At 45.0% G+C, this 17,219-nt stretch overlaps 1 protein-coding gene across 5 annotated transcripts in view; it reads right to left on the bottom strand.

The window, feature by feature from the left end:
- Positions 1–13,121: 13,121 nt before the first annotated feature.
- Positions 13,122–17,219, bottom strand: part of KIAA0586 — a gene marked incomplete at its 3' end in the record, with an annotated part of 77,910 nt that continues 73,812 nt past the window's right edge. For 4 of the 5 annotated variants that reach the window (XM_082317105.1, XM_082317106.1, XM_082317108.1 and 1 more), the window contains exon 32: positions 13,850–13,995. In XM_082317105.1, coding sequence (XP_082173231.1) covers positions 13,850–13,995 — 146 coding nt within the window. Of the gene's footprint in view, positions 13,153–13,849; positions 13,996–17,219 lie in introns of those variants that run through there. The other variant, XM_082317107.1, reaches the window with a different exon arrangement.

Raw genomic sequence — 17,219 nt, 5'->3', positions numbered from 1 at the left:
CACAATAAATATGATTTATACAGCAGCTCACATGCTTAACAGAAGGCAGGCAACAGTTCAGCAGTTTCCCTGCTCCTGAAGGTGGGAAATCTGTTTGGTTACACTCGCCCCCTTCCTGAGTTGTTGGCATATCCCAAGGAGAGCGTGATATTCCCATGTTTCATGGGAGCAGCATAATATGACAGAGAGACCTAGAAATCAAGGACCAGCACAAAAGCAATAAATACCCACCACAGCGCTGAACCAATTAGTGAAACAAAAGAAAACCAATTCAGCTTTGGGTTTTCACTTAAAGGTAGCAACACTTCTGCTGCAGCCTGGGAAGTTCACAGGCGTTGGCAGCTCTCTAAATTCACCTTGTGTAAACTCAGCCTCAGCAGAAAGAGGAAAAATATGTTCCTGCTCCAGGCAAAGCTGCCGAGAAGCTGCAAAGTGGCTGAAAGAGGAGTCTGCAGGCAGATTAATGTGGGGATTGATGAAATAGAGCAGCCAAATGAACTCAGCTGGACATGTGAGCAGATCGATAAGGATACGTGAGCAGCCCTCAGCCTGGCCAGTTAGAGAGAGCTTTGGAAACGATGGCCTGCCTGGGTCAAAAGCAGCACTTAGAAAACACAGCTAGAAAAGGCGGCTGGAATCAAGGCTGATCGTTATGTCCTCGCTGCGTCAGGAGGAACCCAACACAAAAATCAAAGCACCCAAATCACCGTAGTACTTGGAGGGCGCTTGCATGGCAGAGAGCAGAGAGAGCACCACAATATCCTACAAAAGACGTACACGAAAGCACGAACAGAAGTTTTTGTGCCAGTAGCTCTCGCCCCTGATGGAGGGATGTCTTCCAAGTTGGGACTTTAGTTCAATTCCTGAGCTTCTACACAGGGAAATCAACATCTGATGTCCCAAGCAGCAGCTCTGTTTTGCCTTTATTAACCCGTAATCAAATAAAAGGTTTTAAATCAACTTTTACACAAAGCTCCTGTATCACTGCTTTTTGACTGCAGGAGCCATGGCTTTTCTGAAATCCTCTTTGCAAAAAGGCGGCACCAGGAACAGGCTCTGCTGCTGCATGAAGCTCCCCTACTCCAGAAACTTGTGAGAAACCTCTCCTCTCAGTGGAAGCATCAAGCCCAGCTAGCAAAAAATAAATTATTTTAATTCATATAGACATTTTGGCATTACAGCCAGTCTTCATTAGTAAGAGCAAACATAATACTGGTGACTTCAATGCCCCTTGCTGAAGAACACACTTCGAAACTCCTCCTGATGCTGCTGTCCGTGCACCGATCACCCTCAAAAACGGGGATATTTGAGATTTAAAGGAGGCTGTGCTGCAGCAGGTAACTGCAGCCCCCGTCTGCAGAGGACAAAGCAGCCCAACCCGACCTGAGAGGACGCAGGAGCACAAAACCCCGAGCCAGCGTGAAGGAAGGCTCAAGCCGGTCTGAGCTCCCCAACGCTGGGCAAAGTGCCCGGGGAGCACCAGCACAGGAGGGCAGAGGCGATGGCGAACGGCAGTAAAACAGGCTGAGCTGGTCACCTAACCACAACTTTGCGAGAGCCAGTATTTATCGCTCCACAGGTATCCGGGCCAGCAGGTAATGGCAACACAGCGCTGGCTTCAGCACTCAATAAAGCACAGTCTGCAGGAGAACCCTAATACTCTGGCTGGCAGGGAAGTTTTCACATCTGGGGACCTGCTCTGTTTAAAGCTCTCCTAATGGTCCCCATGGTCCCCAATGACTGTTTTCACAGCCAGCTGCCCTCCCATCCACAGCAGGGAAAGGAGCAGGGCCTCGTGGCTGCCTCACCTTTCCCACGCTGGCTCTGCCAGGCTGTGAGCATCGGCAGATGCCTGCCTGCCCTTGGCCTCTCATGGCTGAAATCAATAGCGCGGCTTCGCTTTTCAACCCCTCCTCTTACTTTCGGAAACTCTGGGCCACACCCCAGCTGAGAGCTGGCATCATCCCCAGATAGCCATCAGCTCCCGGAGCCGCGGTACCTCTCAACGGGATGCTGGCGGCTCATCCGGGAGCTGTTCTGCCAACCTGATCCATCACGTCTCCGCTATCTTCGATCAAGGAGCTCTGAAATTTAAAATACTATTTTAAAAAGTTGTTTTCAAATGGAGGAGGATATTCCCACTTGGGCTTAGAGCCATGCTGGCCGCTGGCTCTGCTGTGCAGGGTGATACATGGTAGCATGGACCTGCACGGTGCCAGTCCAGGGGACAACAGGGGACCCATGCGTGCATTGGGCAGGCAATGAGGTGTTTTGCTCCATCCTCTGACAAACCACAAACCCAGTGATTTTCAATCATTCCCCATTACCTCCGGTGATGCCTGAAGGACCAGAGGATGCCGGCAGGGAGATGGGAGCAGGAGGTCCTTTTGCAGCCATCTCTCAGCTTGTCTGGAGCGGATGGCGGTGGGGCTTTGGCACGTTCATCCTCCGGACACCACCCGTGAGGGGTGCACAGGGAATGGCACACACCTCCCTCCTCGTCCCCCAGCACAGAGCACTCCCACCCGCCGCCGCCATCTGGAACAAATCCCTCGGCCGGGACAGCAGCAGGGGCCGGGGAGCAGCAGGAGAAATGATTTTATTTCATCTCCGCTGCGAGCATCACGAATCCGTGTGCAAATTGGCTTTGCAGCAACAGCACCTCTAAAGAAGCTGAGTGAGAAAGCTTTCTGTTAAATAATAGACTTAATGAAAGATGGGTTAAAAACCGTCTATGTCTAATTGAACAACCCAAATTCCTAATTTCTGCATACGCTCACTGCCCTGAAACACAGCACATAATACATCTACACACACCGGCATGCGGTCTGAGAGCTGAAATGCTATACCCATCAGTTTGTCTGAGGGAGGAAGAGTTATCAGATTAAAGATCAGCAAGATTTAAGAACTGGTAGAGGATTTATCACAGTGTTTTTTGCACTCATCTGCTTTATGTACTCAACTGGGATTTACTCGGCATTGTTACTATTTGAGCTCTGAGGAGGAAGTACGCGGAGTCCTTCTACATTTCTCATTCAGTGAGACATCCGAGCCTATGCCTAAATTTACCCAAGAGAAGGGTCTCATTGAAGCCGGTGCAAGTATTCATACGCCTAAATGTAGGCATGTGTTTTAAATATCTTGTGAAATTGAGGCTTGGGTGCAGTAATCCAAAATACTTCCACATTTCTAAGCTTGTCCCTGGCCCTGCTCCTTTCAGAGCTTCCGTCAAGTTGTTCAAAACCTTTGCACATTAATATTTTCCGTTTTGTGTGGATACTGTGTCAGTTTTACTAGCAGCAGCCCAAACAATTCAAAAACTCCCAGGGACAAAGTCACGGTAAAACAGCATTCGATCAGGTACTTGGGCTGCATCAGAAATGTATGCATTACCTTTATTCTTATTTATTCCTTGCTGCAAGAGGTCAGGTTTGCACTCCTTAAACTATCCAATTTCTGAGCACTGTTTTCTTCAGACGTTTCATTTGCCATGCAAAAGTTAAGTATCGCAGCAAAAAATTCCCATTACAACAAACACCTTTTGGAAAAAAAAAAAAAAAAAACAAAACCAAACCAACCTTTTCCCTAACAGATACCTAGCAAGATACAAAAATAGCTGTAAAAATAACAGATGAAGCGTAACGGCTGTACTGCATCCATCTAATTTTGTGTTGTGTTTCTGATGGTGGCCACCAGCAGATGCCCACAGCGCAGGAAAAATAAAATCTGTGACAACTGGCTCACATTTGCTGAAAACGATCTGAATTTCCAGCTAATTGCCTCGTGTCAGAACCGGCCTTCTAAGCCATCTCACAGCCTACGAAATGCTCTCGCAATCAGGAACTGAGAAGGAACGTTTTAATGCCAGTAAAGGCTTTGCAAGAGGACTTTGCTCCCCCGCGACGCAGCGCCCTGCCTAGAAACCCAGATCGTTTTTTCTCTGCTTCTGTTTAAGAGCAGCATTCCCAGGCTGCATTTCCAAGAGGTTTTTGGTTTTACAGCTGTCATGACAGTAATTTTCTCAGCTTTGCGAGGTTCCCTCATATCCTGTTTGAACCGGCTTATCTTTGTTTAGAAGTGATGTTCCTACACGGCGTTCTTCAGGAACAGATGTTCCAGCTGATTTCACATCGCAGCCCTCAACGTATTACACGGCCCCATTTTGAAACAATTAGCCTGTCACCGTTGAAAGAAACCTAATGGTTGGCTACTTGTTCACTTTTGAAACAAAAAAAAAAAAAAGAAATCAGAAGTAACCTATGATTTATACTTTTTCCAAGTGTGCTAAGATGCTCTAAATTTACAGTTCATTAAAATGGCAGCGTGTCCTGGTTCAGCTGCTGGTCCCAAGATTTGTTATCTGGAGAAACAAATCTCTGGGCAAAGCGGCTGGCAAAAAGAGCTTCCCCAGCACAAGTGACAAAAAAAAAAAAAAAAAAAGTAATGAGAATCTTTATTTACCCAAATTAAAAGCTAATGAATTAGTGAGGAGTGTTTAGAGCAGTGGCATCCGTAGCTTTTGGGCCACAGACTGCTATCAACACACAGAATTTATTGTGGAATACAAGGCAGTCTAATTACTAAGTCTTTAACGGAAGATGCTCTGGAGAAGACTGCAAACACCCAAATGAGGGCCACGTACCCGTGGTTGTGCCTCCAGTCGTCTGCAGACAACGGCCTGGGAACCGTCCGTGCAGGGCGCTAACGCGGACCCAGTAAATCACAAGATGTGGTAAATGGCTGCAGTGCCATAAAAGTCAATGGAGCTACATGCGGATTTATATCAGCTAAGAATTTGATCCCCCACATTAAGCAGCAATAATACAAAAAAGGAACTTGCAGACTGCTGTAATAAAATTATCTCCCTTTGATCTCAACGAGATTCCTCCAGCCTAGTTCCACTCGGAGAAACTGATCTCATGGTCATACAGATCCAGACCAAAACGAGTGAGCACCCAGCACAGAGCCCATTTGCTGCCAACACACATCCCCTCCTTGTCCCCATCTGCTTTGCACCTTCCCCGGTATGATCTGTAACCCTGCTCCTGGTCATCTCCCTTTTTCCCTGTATCTCCCTGTCTCTTGGGGATGCAGGCATCCAGCGAGGCGGGCGGTTGAGCAAAGCCTGAGCTTGCAGCCCCGTGGCTGACGTTTCCTGGCCGGCCCCAGGTGCAGTAACAAGGAAGACGGCAACAACCGAGTTTCCAGCATGGAGCAGCTGCCAGGCCACGTGTCCCTGCTGACACACGGCCTGGCAAGGAGAGGTCCAGTCTGTCAGGACCAGGCTGAGCAGGAACAGCATCTCCAGGAGCAGGCTGAGAGCCCAGGCAGGAACAGCATCTCCGGTAACAGCTCAATAGCGGCAGACGGAGATAGGAGACGAGCTGAGGGTCAGAAGAGGGCTTGCAACAACCACGAGCTTCAATTAACTGTAAACAGCAGAGGCTGCCTGAAATAAAGCTCCTTCTCATGTCAGCCGACACTCAAGGCAAGTGCATTTTTGATCATCAAAGCAAAACCGAAAAGCTTTGCTCTCTGCAATTGCTCACAGACCTTAGCTGGGAAGTAATCCTGTCACTCAAAATTTTAGCGAGAGAAATGCTTTCTCAGGCTCCTGGAAGGACCACACAGCACAGATGTGCAGAGACGTTCCCAGGTATTATACGTGCATATCAGATGCGAAACTCTTTTCATAAGTACATTTTACTCTCAAGCAGACAGCCCTTAAAATAGGAGTAGCTGAACTGAAGGGCAGGAGTGGAACAGTGAAACGTTTGCAGGGCCCCATCCAGGTCACTATTAGCTCCAAATACACATTTAACATCCAAGACTCCTCAAAGAAAGGTTAGAAGATGAGGTCTGCTCACTTGGAGGCTCTCAGGCCAACGGCGCTATTGGAAAATGACCCTTGGGGTGGGTTCACCTCTACCACCCCCCTGATCCCTGCTGTCCAGGAACGCTGAAGGGAAAGACTCGCCTTACCCCAAAGGAGGGGTCTCCAAGAGCAGAGATGGCTCACATCCTAGAGGGCCTGTTCCAAAAACCATAAGGAGGTGCAGAGGGCTAGCAGAGATGTGGACATCTTCACTGCCCAGCAAACTGAACCTCACCCTCAGCAGAGACATGGCAATAGGACCTCTGTATAGGCCTACCTTTTGCATACATAGAAATAGTTGTTTTGCAATGAAAGGCAAATCATGGACCCAGCACTTATTCTCCCTGGAATATTCCTACAAGGTTCATCGCTGATTAAAGTGATTTTGGCTCTCCACCCCCCCCCCCCCCCCAGACTGGCCTTTCTGCCTCTGGGTTCTTGCACATACCCGGGAGCGCAGCACTCGGGCACTGAATTACCAGGGTTATAATTCTTGGCTGTGTACTTTTAAGTACAGTGAGGCGTTGGCAGAGCTCAGCGCACTAATTCACCTCCGTGTAAACACGATTATTTCAAATGAACTCCAGACGGGGTTTAACTGTAAAAACATCTCTAGTTTTTGTAGCATTTTTAAGTGTTCAGCTCAGAGTTGTTCTTGTTACAGCAAGAACTTACCCTTTCTTCAGTTTACAAAGAATATTTTCAGTATTAATGATGTCCCAACACCCTCCCAACTACAACACGATGCTTGAACGAAAGTCACAGGTCTGAAAATTAAGCTGCAGTGGGATTTCACGGTCAGGATTTTCCCTTTCTTAGCCAGCCACTCCTTCCCTTCCAAGCAGGAAGGCTTTCTGGTTTCAAAGCCAAATTGAAGAAAACTGAAAATGGTAAGAGGTATGCACTTGGCTGCATTTCTTGCAATGTTTCTGACGTAGGGTTCCCATTATAGCTTGCAAGGAGAAGTGGCAGAAGAACATGGTGTGTACATTGTAATGGTTGTACTTTCTCTGAGCAGACATGCTTCCAGGAGGCGGCAGATTAAAGAACTGGTGTTACTTCAGACAGAGGAAAATAACATCTTGCCAGTTGTGTTTATTTGTAGGGAGCCATGATTTATGCTTTCCCATTTGTAGAGGGGTTGAGAGAAACGGATCACATGGGCTCTGTTTAGATAATCCCTGAGGAAATTCAGACTACGTCAGGTGGGGAGAGATAGGGTTTGTTCTCGTAGATGAGAGAGGCTAGGGAGACGCAAGATTTCCTCAAGATCCTGGAATGAAGTTCAAGGCTCCAATTTTCTGAAAAGATTGAGTGTGGGTTGTGAGAATAAAGCAATTAAGATAACAACAGAAATAGTCCAGGTAGGCAGGGATGAGCAGTTCTTTGCTGTTATTTATTGGCCCAGGGCAGAGAAAAAAATGTTCCTCCCTAAAGGATCTTTACCTGTCAAACAGTACAAGAAGATGCAAAACTGTTCCTACAAGCACGAAAGAGGGATCCGTCACCCTCCAACCCACACTCCCGCTCTTTGCTTTCCATAAGGATGCCTCTTGGTGGTGTGGTCCCCACCTCATCCCTCTGCACCCTCCTGGATTTAGCAGGACTTGCAGAAACCAGCCATTATTGTCCCTGTGAAGGTCTATGAGAACCTGAACAAAACCACTGGCATCCCCTGCCCTGAACAACATCCTTATCGAAACGAGAGGAGGCAAGAGTGCGACTGCTTTTAAGAAGAAAATACTTATTGGAAAGATGGCTTTAGTTAATTGATCTAGGGAAACAAAACAAAGCAAAACAAAATCAGCTGTTCAAAGTTTGGCACTGAAAGAGGCAATGGCACAGCAGCCTGAACACAGAACGGGAAATCCTCCTTGGTCTTGAGCTGCAAAGCTTATCGGCCAGAGGAATCCCTTACTCTACAGCACCTGGCACCGTACTGCCTAGAAAGCTGCATTAAACAATCGGCATTAACAGACGTAAGTGCTATTTAAGCAGATGCTGGGTTTCACAGCAAGTACCAGGTTTCATCCGTGGCTCGGTGCCTGCTGCTTTGCCATAGGTGCTGGTGAAGGAAACGCAGCAGGGAAGGAGCCACGACTGCAGCACGGAAGGGAATACGGTATTTATGTGAGAGAGGCAGGAGGCTGAGCGCCCTTCTCCAAGGGCACAGCACGCAGGAAGAGCACAGTTTCCACTGTCAGAATAAAAAGAAGGGGGGAAAAAAATGACAGGATGCCACTCACCCAGCAAAATCCCCAGTCCCTGCAAGAAGCCTCTCCCAGAACCCATTAAAAATAAGCTCTAAGTCATCATTTCAGTGGCAAGATTTTTACACGGTGATCAACAGTCTGCTGTCCAGGTGATAACAGGCTGCAGGGTAAGTACAACTGTACATATATTAAGGAACAGGCACCAGCCAGGGGAGATTTTTTTTTCAGCTGACAGTAAGAAATCGGTGTGCGGAGATGGCAGAGCAGGGAATGACCCCACCGATATGACTGTAGCATGTCCCTATACGGGGGGCTCTGCCTGCAGCCAGTTCAAGGCAAAATGAAATGTTAGCAACTCTAATTTGCAGGGCTGGGCACTCCTGCCAGGAAAAGACAGAGCCCAGAGAGAGCCTGAAGAGTCAGAGCTGCTACCCTGCCTGCCCGGGGCGGGCAGGATGAAGACCGGTGCTGCCGGGAGTGCCCTGCCTGCTGCCGGCAGCCGTCACTGCCTTCCTCCCGAACCTCCCTCCCGGCAGCTGCCCGGCCTTCCAGCTCATCGGCAAAGCAGACAGCAGTAGCAGGATTGCTACCTTCCAGTTGGTTTCAGTTTTTTGAGTTTTTGTGAAGTTCTTTTCTCAGCACCTGCTCAACTCTTCAGATGACTGATTTTTGCATCTCTCTTTTTCCCAACTATTTTTCTGAGAACTGCCCTAGACCGGCAACAGCAACAACATGGGCAAGAACCCCACTGGCTTTTAGTTCAAGCCATTTCAGGGGCTTCACGTACCCCTTCAAGGTACTCAACAGCTTCACTGCAGGACCAGTCAGCCTGGAAGACCTACAGGCCTTGAGGGTAAAGTCTGATCAGAACGACGATGCTTTAACCTCTTCCCAAAGCACCTCTTCCCAAAACAGCCCTTTCTTGGACTGGAAATACTGGGGAATGACCTCCTCCATCAACAAGGTGCCTCACAGGCTCCTGATTACACTTCTGATTTGACTTTTCTCTTACCTCCTGGTTTCTAACCTAAATATGAAGCAATGTATAAGGAAGCAAAATAACCCCTGAACTGTAAGAGTCCACTTTCTGCACTCACCTCTCAAGGCAGAGGATGAGAGCAAAAGGCAAAAGCAGGTTTCACCTTCTACTCAAAATATAACAAAAGCTCTAGACATGGACATAGGATTGTGGGTTTGTATTATTGCCATCACGGCAGCAGGGCCCAGGGTATTATATGGCCTCTGCTCAGCTGGCCACATCACTGTAGTGAGACTTCGGTTTTTTTTTTTTTTTTGAGATTTCTGGAAAAAAGCTTCTGTTGCAGTTCCCTCACCTGTGGCTCAAGGACACCACAATATCAAGATCTGGATAAATGATCTGGCCACATTTGCAAGATCAAAGAAGCAAAATCACATCCAAGCCCTGGAAGGTTGGGGGAGGCATCAACACACAATCACAATAATGAATGTTTTAGAGACAACTTTTAAAGACACGTATCTAAATCAGGAGTGCAGCAGAAGAAGGAGAGAAAAAAAGAGAGCTCCATAGGAACACGCCTGCCAACCAGTACAAATATCACAGTGCTTATACAGTAGCTTTCAGTCCCATACGCAAAACCCTGTTGGACACCTATAGAAAGGACGAACTGATCATGCCGTATCAGTTCCGTAGGATGCAATCCTCTTGCCTTTCTGTCTTAAACTCTTGTGTCGAGTGTTAACAGCGAGCTGTTAAACAGCTGCAGGCTTCCAGCTCTTAAATGGCTACATTTCAGACTGGGATCCAGCAAATTTTTGCACATGTGTAATTTTAAACATCCGAGTACTCAATTCACAGGGAGGAGGGCTGGCACATACATCTTTACCCAGTCAGGACAGAAATGTTATCCTGTAGTGATTTGTCAAGCACCTTGGAAGGTCAGCACATGTTTTTAGCAGCTAATTTTGACAACTTCCATCTCTGAGCTATGAAGGTGAACAGCAATAACAAAATACTCACTTTATCTAATTTCCCACAATTCAGATAAGATTAAGCGTGCACATGAAATTTTCCACTTCCTATACTGAAAACCAAGATAAGTCAGCTGAACAGGGGAAGGCTGACACTGGCATCAGACAAATTACCAGCTTATGGCCGGAGTCCTGTCCCAGGAGCTGGCGCTGGCCTGGGTGCGAGGATCCTTGCCTGTGCCAGGAACTGCATGATGTTCCTATAGATCCACCCAGTCTCTTTATTGCTACAACCCTCGCCATACGGCATCTCTCTTTTTTCTTCAGGGAGGGAGAGAGGACAAGAAAAAAAAAAACTGGATTTTGAGCATCTCGCGTCCAAACGGCCAGATTTTACTTACCAAAGTCAGAAAAAGATGTTCTGCAAACATAAACACTTATGACATTTCAGTTTTGCACTTTCATATACCACAAGTCCAATCCTGAACAAATACCCTCGTTCTAGTGCTTTCCTAATGTAAGACACGAGCAAGCTTCACCAGGAATTCAGTTGAAACAAAAAATAAAGCCAGGGTTTTGGTTTCCACACTACAACCCTGAAATCCAATAACACCCCCATACCCCCCCACCTCTCTGCTGCTGAGAATTAACTGAAAAATAGAGCTGTATAGAGGTGGCTTTTTAATACTTTTCCTGGACGGAATTCTATTTGATGCTGTTAAGCTTTGATGACATACCCCAATGACTTGCTTGGAAGAAATCCATTTAGCAAGCTTGCAAATCATGCTGTTTCAGTTCTGTGAGTGCCCATGAGAAATGTGCATTTTCAATCATAAAAGCTGTAGAAACAAAATGGAACTTGGAGACGCAGACAGACGAATTCCTTATCACGGCTTGGCTGTGTTCACAGAACATGTGCTTACCATTTCAAACTCCGGAAAACTATTTACAGGAATCTGAAATACAAGACTGAATCCAAAAGTAAGAAAAAGATAAATTTCTAGAAGATACTTTTTTTTTTTTTCCCATTTCAAAGGAAAAACGGAGACTCTGATTAAAACCAAAGCAAAAACCGCCACCCCCCCACGCAGCCTGTAGCTTTTCCTAGGAATATAAATACTTGTAATATGATCTATGCATGGGGTGCCAGATTTACAGAGGTCCACTTATGTTTATGTCGCAGGATACTCTGTTTTGGGGAAGCTTTGGGGAAGGAGAAGCAAATAGTTTGCACTTTCTTCACCTCTCCAAAATTCTCTTTGAATGGGAACAGCGGAGGTTGCAGTGGGGATGAACAATTAGCACATCCCACTGCCCCAGTGTAATCGCCACCAGCAGCAGACCTTTGAAGTACAGTGCCAGGAACCCAGAAGCTTCCAAAAAGATGAATCAGTCACCTAGAGTTGGGAGAGAACATAACTCTACGCGGAATTTTCAAAACAGATTGAAAATGGTCTTCACTGGGCATTTTTTGACATATTTTCCTAAAAACACAGCTCATTTCTACAGGATTCAGTCAATGACAACACCTTTGATTTAAATGCATTCGTTCCCAAGAAGAGAAAAAGAAGAGAATTAGAGCAAAATGTGTGACGCTCAGCACTGCAGACAGTAAAACCTGACACAGTTATTTTCCTGGTATGATGAGACAACTGCCTCTCCCACTGGCCAGCGCTGTCTCATCCCTTCCCGTGCACTCTCCTCGCCTGTGTATCCATCTGCTGTCTCCTGTCTCATCCTTAGTTTGTCAGCTGTCTGCATGTTCTCATTACCTCTGGGCGCAAGAACAGTACAGCTCATTTGCTTTTTACACTGTAACAAAGGGGACATAAATTATATATTAGCATCCTCAAAAACCTAGCAGTTTGACAGAGCACTTGGAACATAGTTTCGTGAAGGTTTTCTCTTGCAGGAAAGCTGGTTTAAGCAGCGCTTGCCCTCTCCGCTGCATTTCATCATCCTGCTGTCAGTTGTTGTACTGCAACCACTTGATGCCTTGCTGTAGCAACCTGCTGCAGGGTAAAAGAACATCTCCACCTTCCCCAAAAATGCAAGTGTTTTTTAAAGCACTGATCACGTCAATAGTCTGACTTAGAGCACAGTTCCACAGACAGCAGCACAGCCTCGCAGATACTCTCCTCTGCTCCTGGTGGTTTGTCACAGCGTAAGAACGTCTAGAAGCAGCTTTACCACTGGAGACAATGTTCGTGGCATCGTATGCTGAAAACCAGCTCCCAGTAATGTTGTCTCATTTGTGCCTTTTCTTTTTGTAAAGTGATGTTGCATTTTGCATGAAGCCTGCCATGATTTTACCCCTCACCCATATCCACTATTTACATGTCTGTCAAGACAGACAAGAAATCAACTCTATAACATGCTAAAGAGACTCCCTTTAAAGTTGAATCCTCATGATATTACCAACCTTGAATGGTTGAAGCTCTCTTGTCTTCCATTTACCCTTGCAGATTCTGCAGCAAATCAACTGAACCTTGTGGTCAATGAGATCAAAATAAAACCAAGAGGAACTTCTAATCTTTCTCTGTTATGGAGAGAGAGGCTCCATAAAATAAGAGTAATGGGAACTGTTCACGGTTATGAGTATCTGCAACAACGAGGTGCCTCTCATTAAGTGATGCAGTGAAGCTGTGCAGATGCAGTTATATGCTCCAGCGTCACAACAAGGTACAAGTCAACGCAAAAGCAGTATTTTTTTCTTAGCTTTTGAGAGATGCCTTCATGCCCCATGTCTTTGAAAGTGCCACAGTATCTCCTCTTCTCCACAGATATCCCATGAAAAGCTCAAACTGGATGAGGAACAAAGCAAAAGCTGTGTTTGTCCTGCTTGGAGGAGAGCTTCTTTCCTAGTTTTCCCACTGACACATGTCTGAATTCCTCTTTATTGTTTTGCTTGGATGCTGCTTGGGGCAGACGATCCTACCTTCCTCCCCAGTCACCGCTGGATCAACCACGTTGTCCCGATTGAGGCAATAAAAAATGGAGCAGTCCCTGGGAGGGCGGCAATATGTTCATGCACTCTTGCTGTTAATCATTACTGTGGTATTTCTGACTAGAGATTATCAGGCTTCTGAAGGGCTGAGACTGCAGCAACTAGCTCTGTCTCATGAGAAGGAGAAACTTACATTAAAAAATGTAAACAAATAACCTTACCCACACAATCTCTCATTCGGACATGTTTCAAGATGGGAAAAAAATCTTTAGGGAAGCAAACATCAAAACGCTGAAAAATTCTTGTAATTCTAAAAAAAGAAATTCCTCATAATAACAATACAAACTCTAATGGTCTCTTTTACATACAATTTTGAATTGCTGACTTGTGATAGCAGTCTTCTAAGGATGAACAAGCTCGGAAGATACCTAGGAATACAATTTTCTTGCAAACTTTGGTTTCAAATATATTTTCCTCTGGCTCCACATTCAACAGTAGTGATATATTGAACCAAGCATTTTTTCCCATCAGCAAGGCAGACTTTTGCCATGGATTTTAGTACCAATCACTTCCATGTTGATCTGTACATACAATAAATAGTTAAATGGCCTTCCCCTTTATTGACTTAAACTCACGATGATTCTGAAAGAATTGCATTTTATTTGCTTAAAAATATTTTACATATTCACAAACAGAATCATTGCCTAAGTTTATAATCATAACAAAATCATAGGAAAAATAGTAGAAAATAAACAGTACTTGAAGACTGGTATTTTGATGAAACATCCAGACTATCACACTAGGCAGACAAATGCACCGATGACAAAATCTTCAGACAGTGACTGCCATAAAAAGCCCTAAGCTTTAAAACGTATTTGTCCCTGAAGAATCTGAATCACCATGTATACTACTCACACTTTGTGTTTGGTTATCTATGTTCATGGAAGGCAGCTTCACTGACACCTTTGCTGCACAAACGTGTGAATTTGAATGTGGGGCAGCATCCTCTCCTAAAAAAAATTAAAAAAGAAGAACAAAACACATTATTTGCTGTCTATGACAAACAACTAAACTATACCTAAGTCATCTCCATGTTGCATCACTCCATGGAAATAACAAGAGACAGACACCCTTATTGTCCACAGTTTTGAGGCATTTCAGAGAGTGCTGTTTTAGCCATCAGGGTTCTCTTTATCAGGTAACAAAGGCATGAATTTCTGTGCATATATAGACTGGGTCGTATTTACATACAGATACACCATACACACTCACACATATATATAATCTCCAGTAGGCCCAGAACAATTTCAAATATGCATACTAGTGTTCTCCATGGACACTAACAGTATTTCTAAACTCCATCTATATGTTTATGTCTGTTTGCATTAAACCCTTAGAAAACTTTCAGGCTGTTTGATACCACATATATATATATATATAAATAATCGTAAAAAGCAAAGCAATCCAAATTGAAGCCATTGGCTACAAATCCTACAGAGAAAAACACCCCGTCAATGCTTCAGCTGCTCAAAACACAAGTGAGAAGTTGTTTTAGCTCTTCCCTATCTCCAGCCCATTTCCCTGACTCATTAAGGGTCCTTATTGCTACTCCTTTGTGGTTTATCTCCCTTCTTTCATCCTCTGACAGACTCCAGAGAAAAGGTACACAGCCTCCCCCCTGGAGATGTGGCTTGCAGGACTTTACAAGCCACACTCATCTTCCAGCAAGCCTGAGACGGCACCTCGCCACTTCCCATTTTTGCCATCTGCCCCTGCAAAATGTGGGACATCCTGGGAGAGGGACAAGCCCCGGCACAGCCCAGCCACCGCCGTGCCAGCAGCCCCTGCGAGGGAGGAGGACACGTCCCACGGAGTTTCCAGCAGCACCGGCTGCTGAGCAGCTGTGCAAGATCACTGCAGCGCTGAAAAGTCCCCCTGTCTGGGAACCACTGGAGGGGTAGAAAACAACCTGTAGCCAGATACCAGAGATGGGAAGGGAGAAGGGTCATGGGCAAGAATTACTATATTTAGCCAGAGGAAGGAGACAAGATAAATCAATTCGTGGAGCAGGGGGATCAAGACACAAATCAGGCTACAAACACAGAATGAAGGACAGGAGAAATGGCGTTGGACGAATGGTACAACATTCATAAAACTACAGAAAGAGCATTTTGAGATTTCAGTTGTCCTTGGGACATGTAAGTGCAGCAGCTACAAGCAAAACAAACATGTATGAGTGTGTACAACAGCAAAGGCTCTCTTGGAGTTTGTTCTTATTCCAATAAGCTATAACAAGTCTCCCTTCCTCTGTGATAGACTAGGTAATTAAAACACTATTTTCCCAATAAAACCAAGAAGTTAAGCTTTCTTTCACCCCAGTTAATTATCTCCTATGTCACTGTAGTAATAATCTGCTTTCATCTGACTTGTAGCAAAGCACGCTTCAAATGGCTAATTAAAACAACAAAAACCCACGGCTAAAATAAAATTTCATCCAGTGTTTTTCATGCTGGAACAGCAGCCCACAGCCTAGGAAGTCAAACACGAACGAGGCCAAAGACAGTAAAGCCAGTACATGGAGCAACCTGTGCCAGCCAAGCCTCCTGCACCTCAGGAAGGCAGGGATCTGGAGAGGGAGCAAGAGCACAAGAGCATTTTTTGCGTCCCCAGGGAATCAACACGTCCCCTGCCCGCTACAGACGCTTACCCACTTTGCAAGAAGCAATGTCCATAGTTTCACTAGGCTGTCCTCACCAGTTGGACAGCCTTCGTCCCCCCCAGCCCGAACCCCTCCACAAAGCCCAGCTGCCAAAGTTTGGGTTGGCATGGGTCTGAGCAAACCTAACACACGAGCAGTAAGAAGCCATGAGAAATTCTACGTTTTCTGAACATGATTCAAAAGCACGTTTATGGTAACACCACAAAGACGTGCAAGCAATGTATGTGTTTTGTTTTTCCAGAAGTACTGCCACAAGCTTAGTCTGTAGCCATGTTTGCGTGGTAAAAATAGGTTATTCAGAAGGGGAACTGAAGGAAAGCAAAGCGTTTATTTGGTTAGACATGAAGCTGACACACAGTAAAGACGTGCATGTGTAATGCCCGAGGAAACTTTGTAAATCATCCTAGACGCTGAAGCAGCTCTCCAACACTATATGTAGTTTGATGCTTTCAAAGCTTGACTTTGTTAATAATTTCCACAGTCCTGTCACATTCCATGATGTCACTGTTTCAACAGCTGTTTTCAGGTTTGTTAAAAAAAAAAAAAAAAAGAAAAAAAAAAGAAAAAAGAAAAAAATGGAGATAAAAAAAAAAAAAAAAAAAGAATATTCCCTTATCCCAAGGCTCTGTAGTAACTTCCCAAGTATTTGATTCTGGGGTGCTGAAAGAAAGTATCATATTAGTCTACATTCTTCTTAACACATACTCTAATATATTTTACAGACATACTATAGTTCAATTTTATGATAAATATAAAATGCTAAAAGGACAGAAAAATTTAAAGAATTATTCCATCTACTTGCTCAACAGAAAAGTTACCAGGTCTTGTTATCTAAATATCCTTAAAGATAAGCTTAAAAATACCTGAAGCAAACATTTCCCTTTTTATAAAGACAGAAATCTGAAGTCTTTGACTTTGTTAGATGCACGCAGAAAATATAGAACCAGGATTTTCAGCATTTTAACTGTAAAAAAACTAGGGCTACCCTATTTCAGCTACATGGGAGATTCTGCTCCATGACTGTAACTTGCCAGGCTAGTCCTGAAACTCTGGCCCAAAGATACAACTACTAAGTTACTCTCACATGTGCTTTATCATTATTACCTTGTGCTTAATCGAACCTCATGCATGCACAGCACATAAAACGCATTCATATATACATATAGGGATGAGTATGTGAATAAATGCACAAATACAAGCACACAGGTTTAAATGCTCGTATTCCTGTTATTTACTGATGTCTGTATCTGCCCTTTGCTGCACACCAGTCATATCGCTTGCATAGTCCCTGGCCAGCTCCTTCTTTAACAATGTGATATTCCATTTTATTTCTTCTCCCCATCAGAGAACAGCTCATAACCAATACTGAGATGGTTTCCTCTTAAACATCGAGCTCTTCACTGCCACAAATATGCAAATTGCAACGGTGCTTATAATCTTCTGATACGCCATAAAATTGGAATGGAAAATTCCTCCCTTTACAAAGCAGTGCAGGGCAGGAAGGCAGGTAATCTT

This window comes from Platalea leucorodia (genome assembly GCF_965183815.1).
Source record: "Platalea leucorodia genome assembly, chromosome: 7".
NCBI lineage: Eukaryota > Metazoa > Chordata > Aves > Pelecaniformes > Threskiornithidae > Platalea > Platalea leucorodia.
Note: the sequence above shows the minus strand (reverse complement) of the source record. Positions and strands in the feature narration are given on the sequence as shown.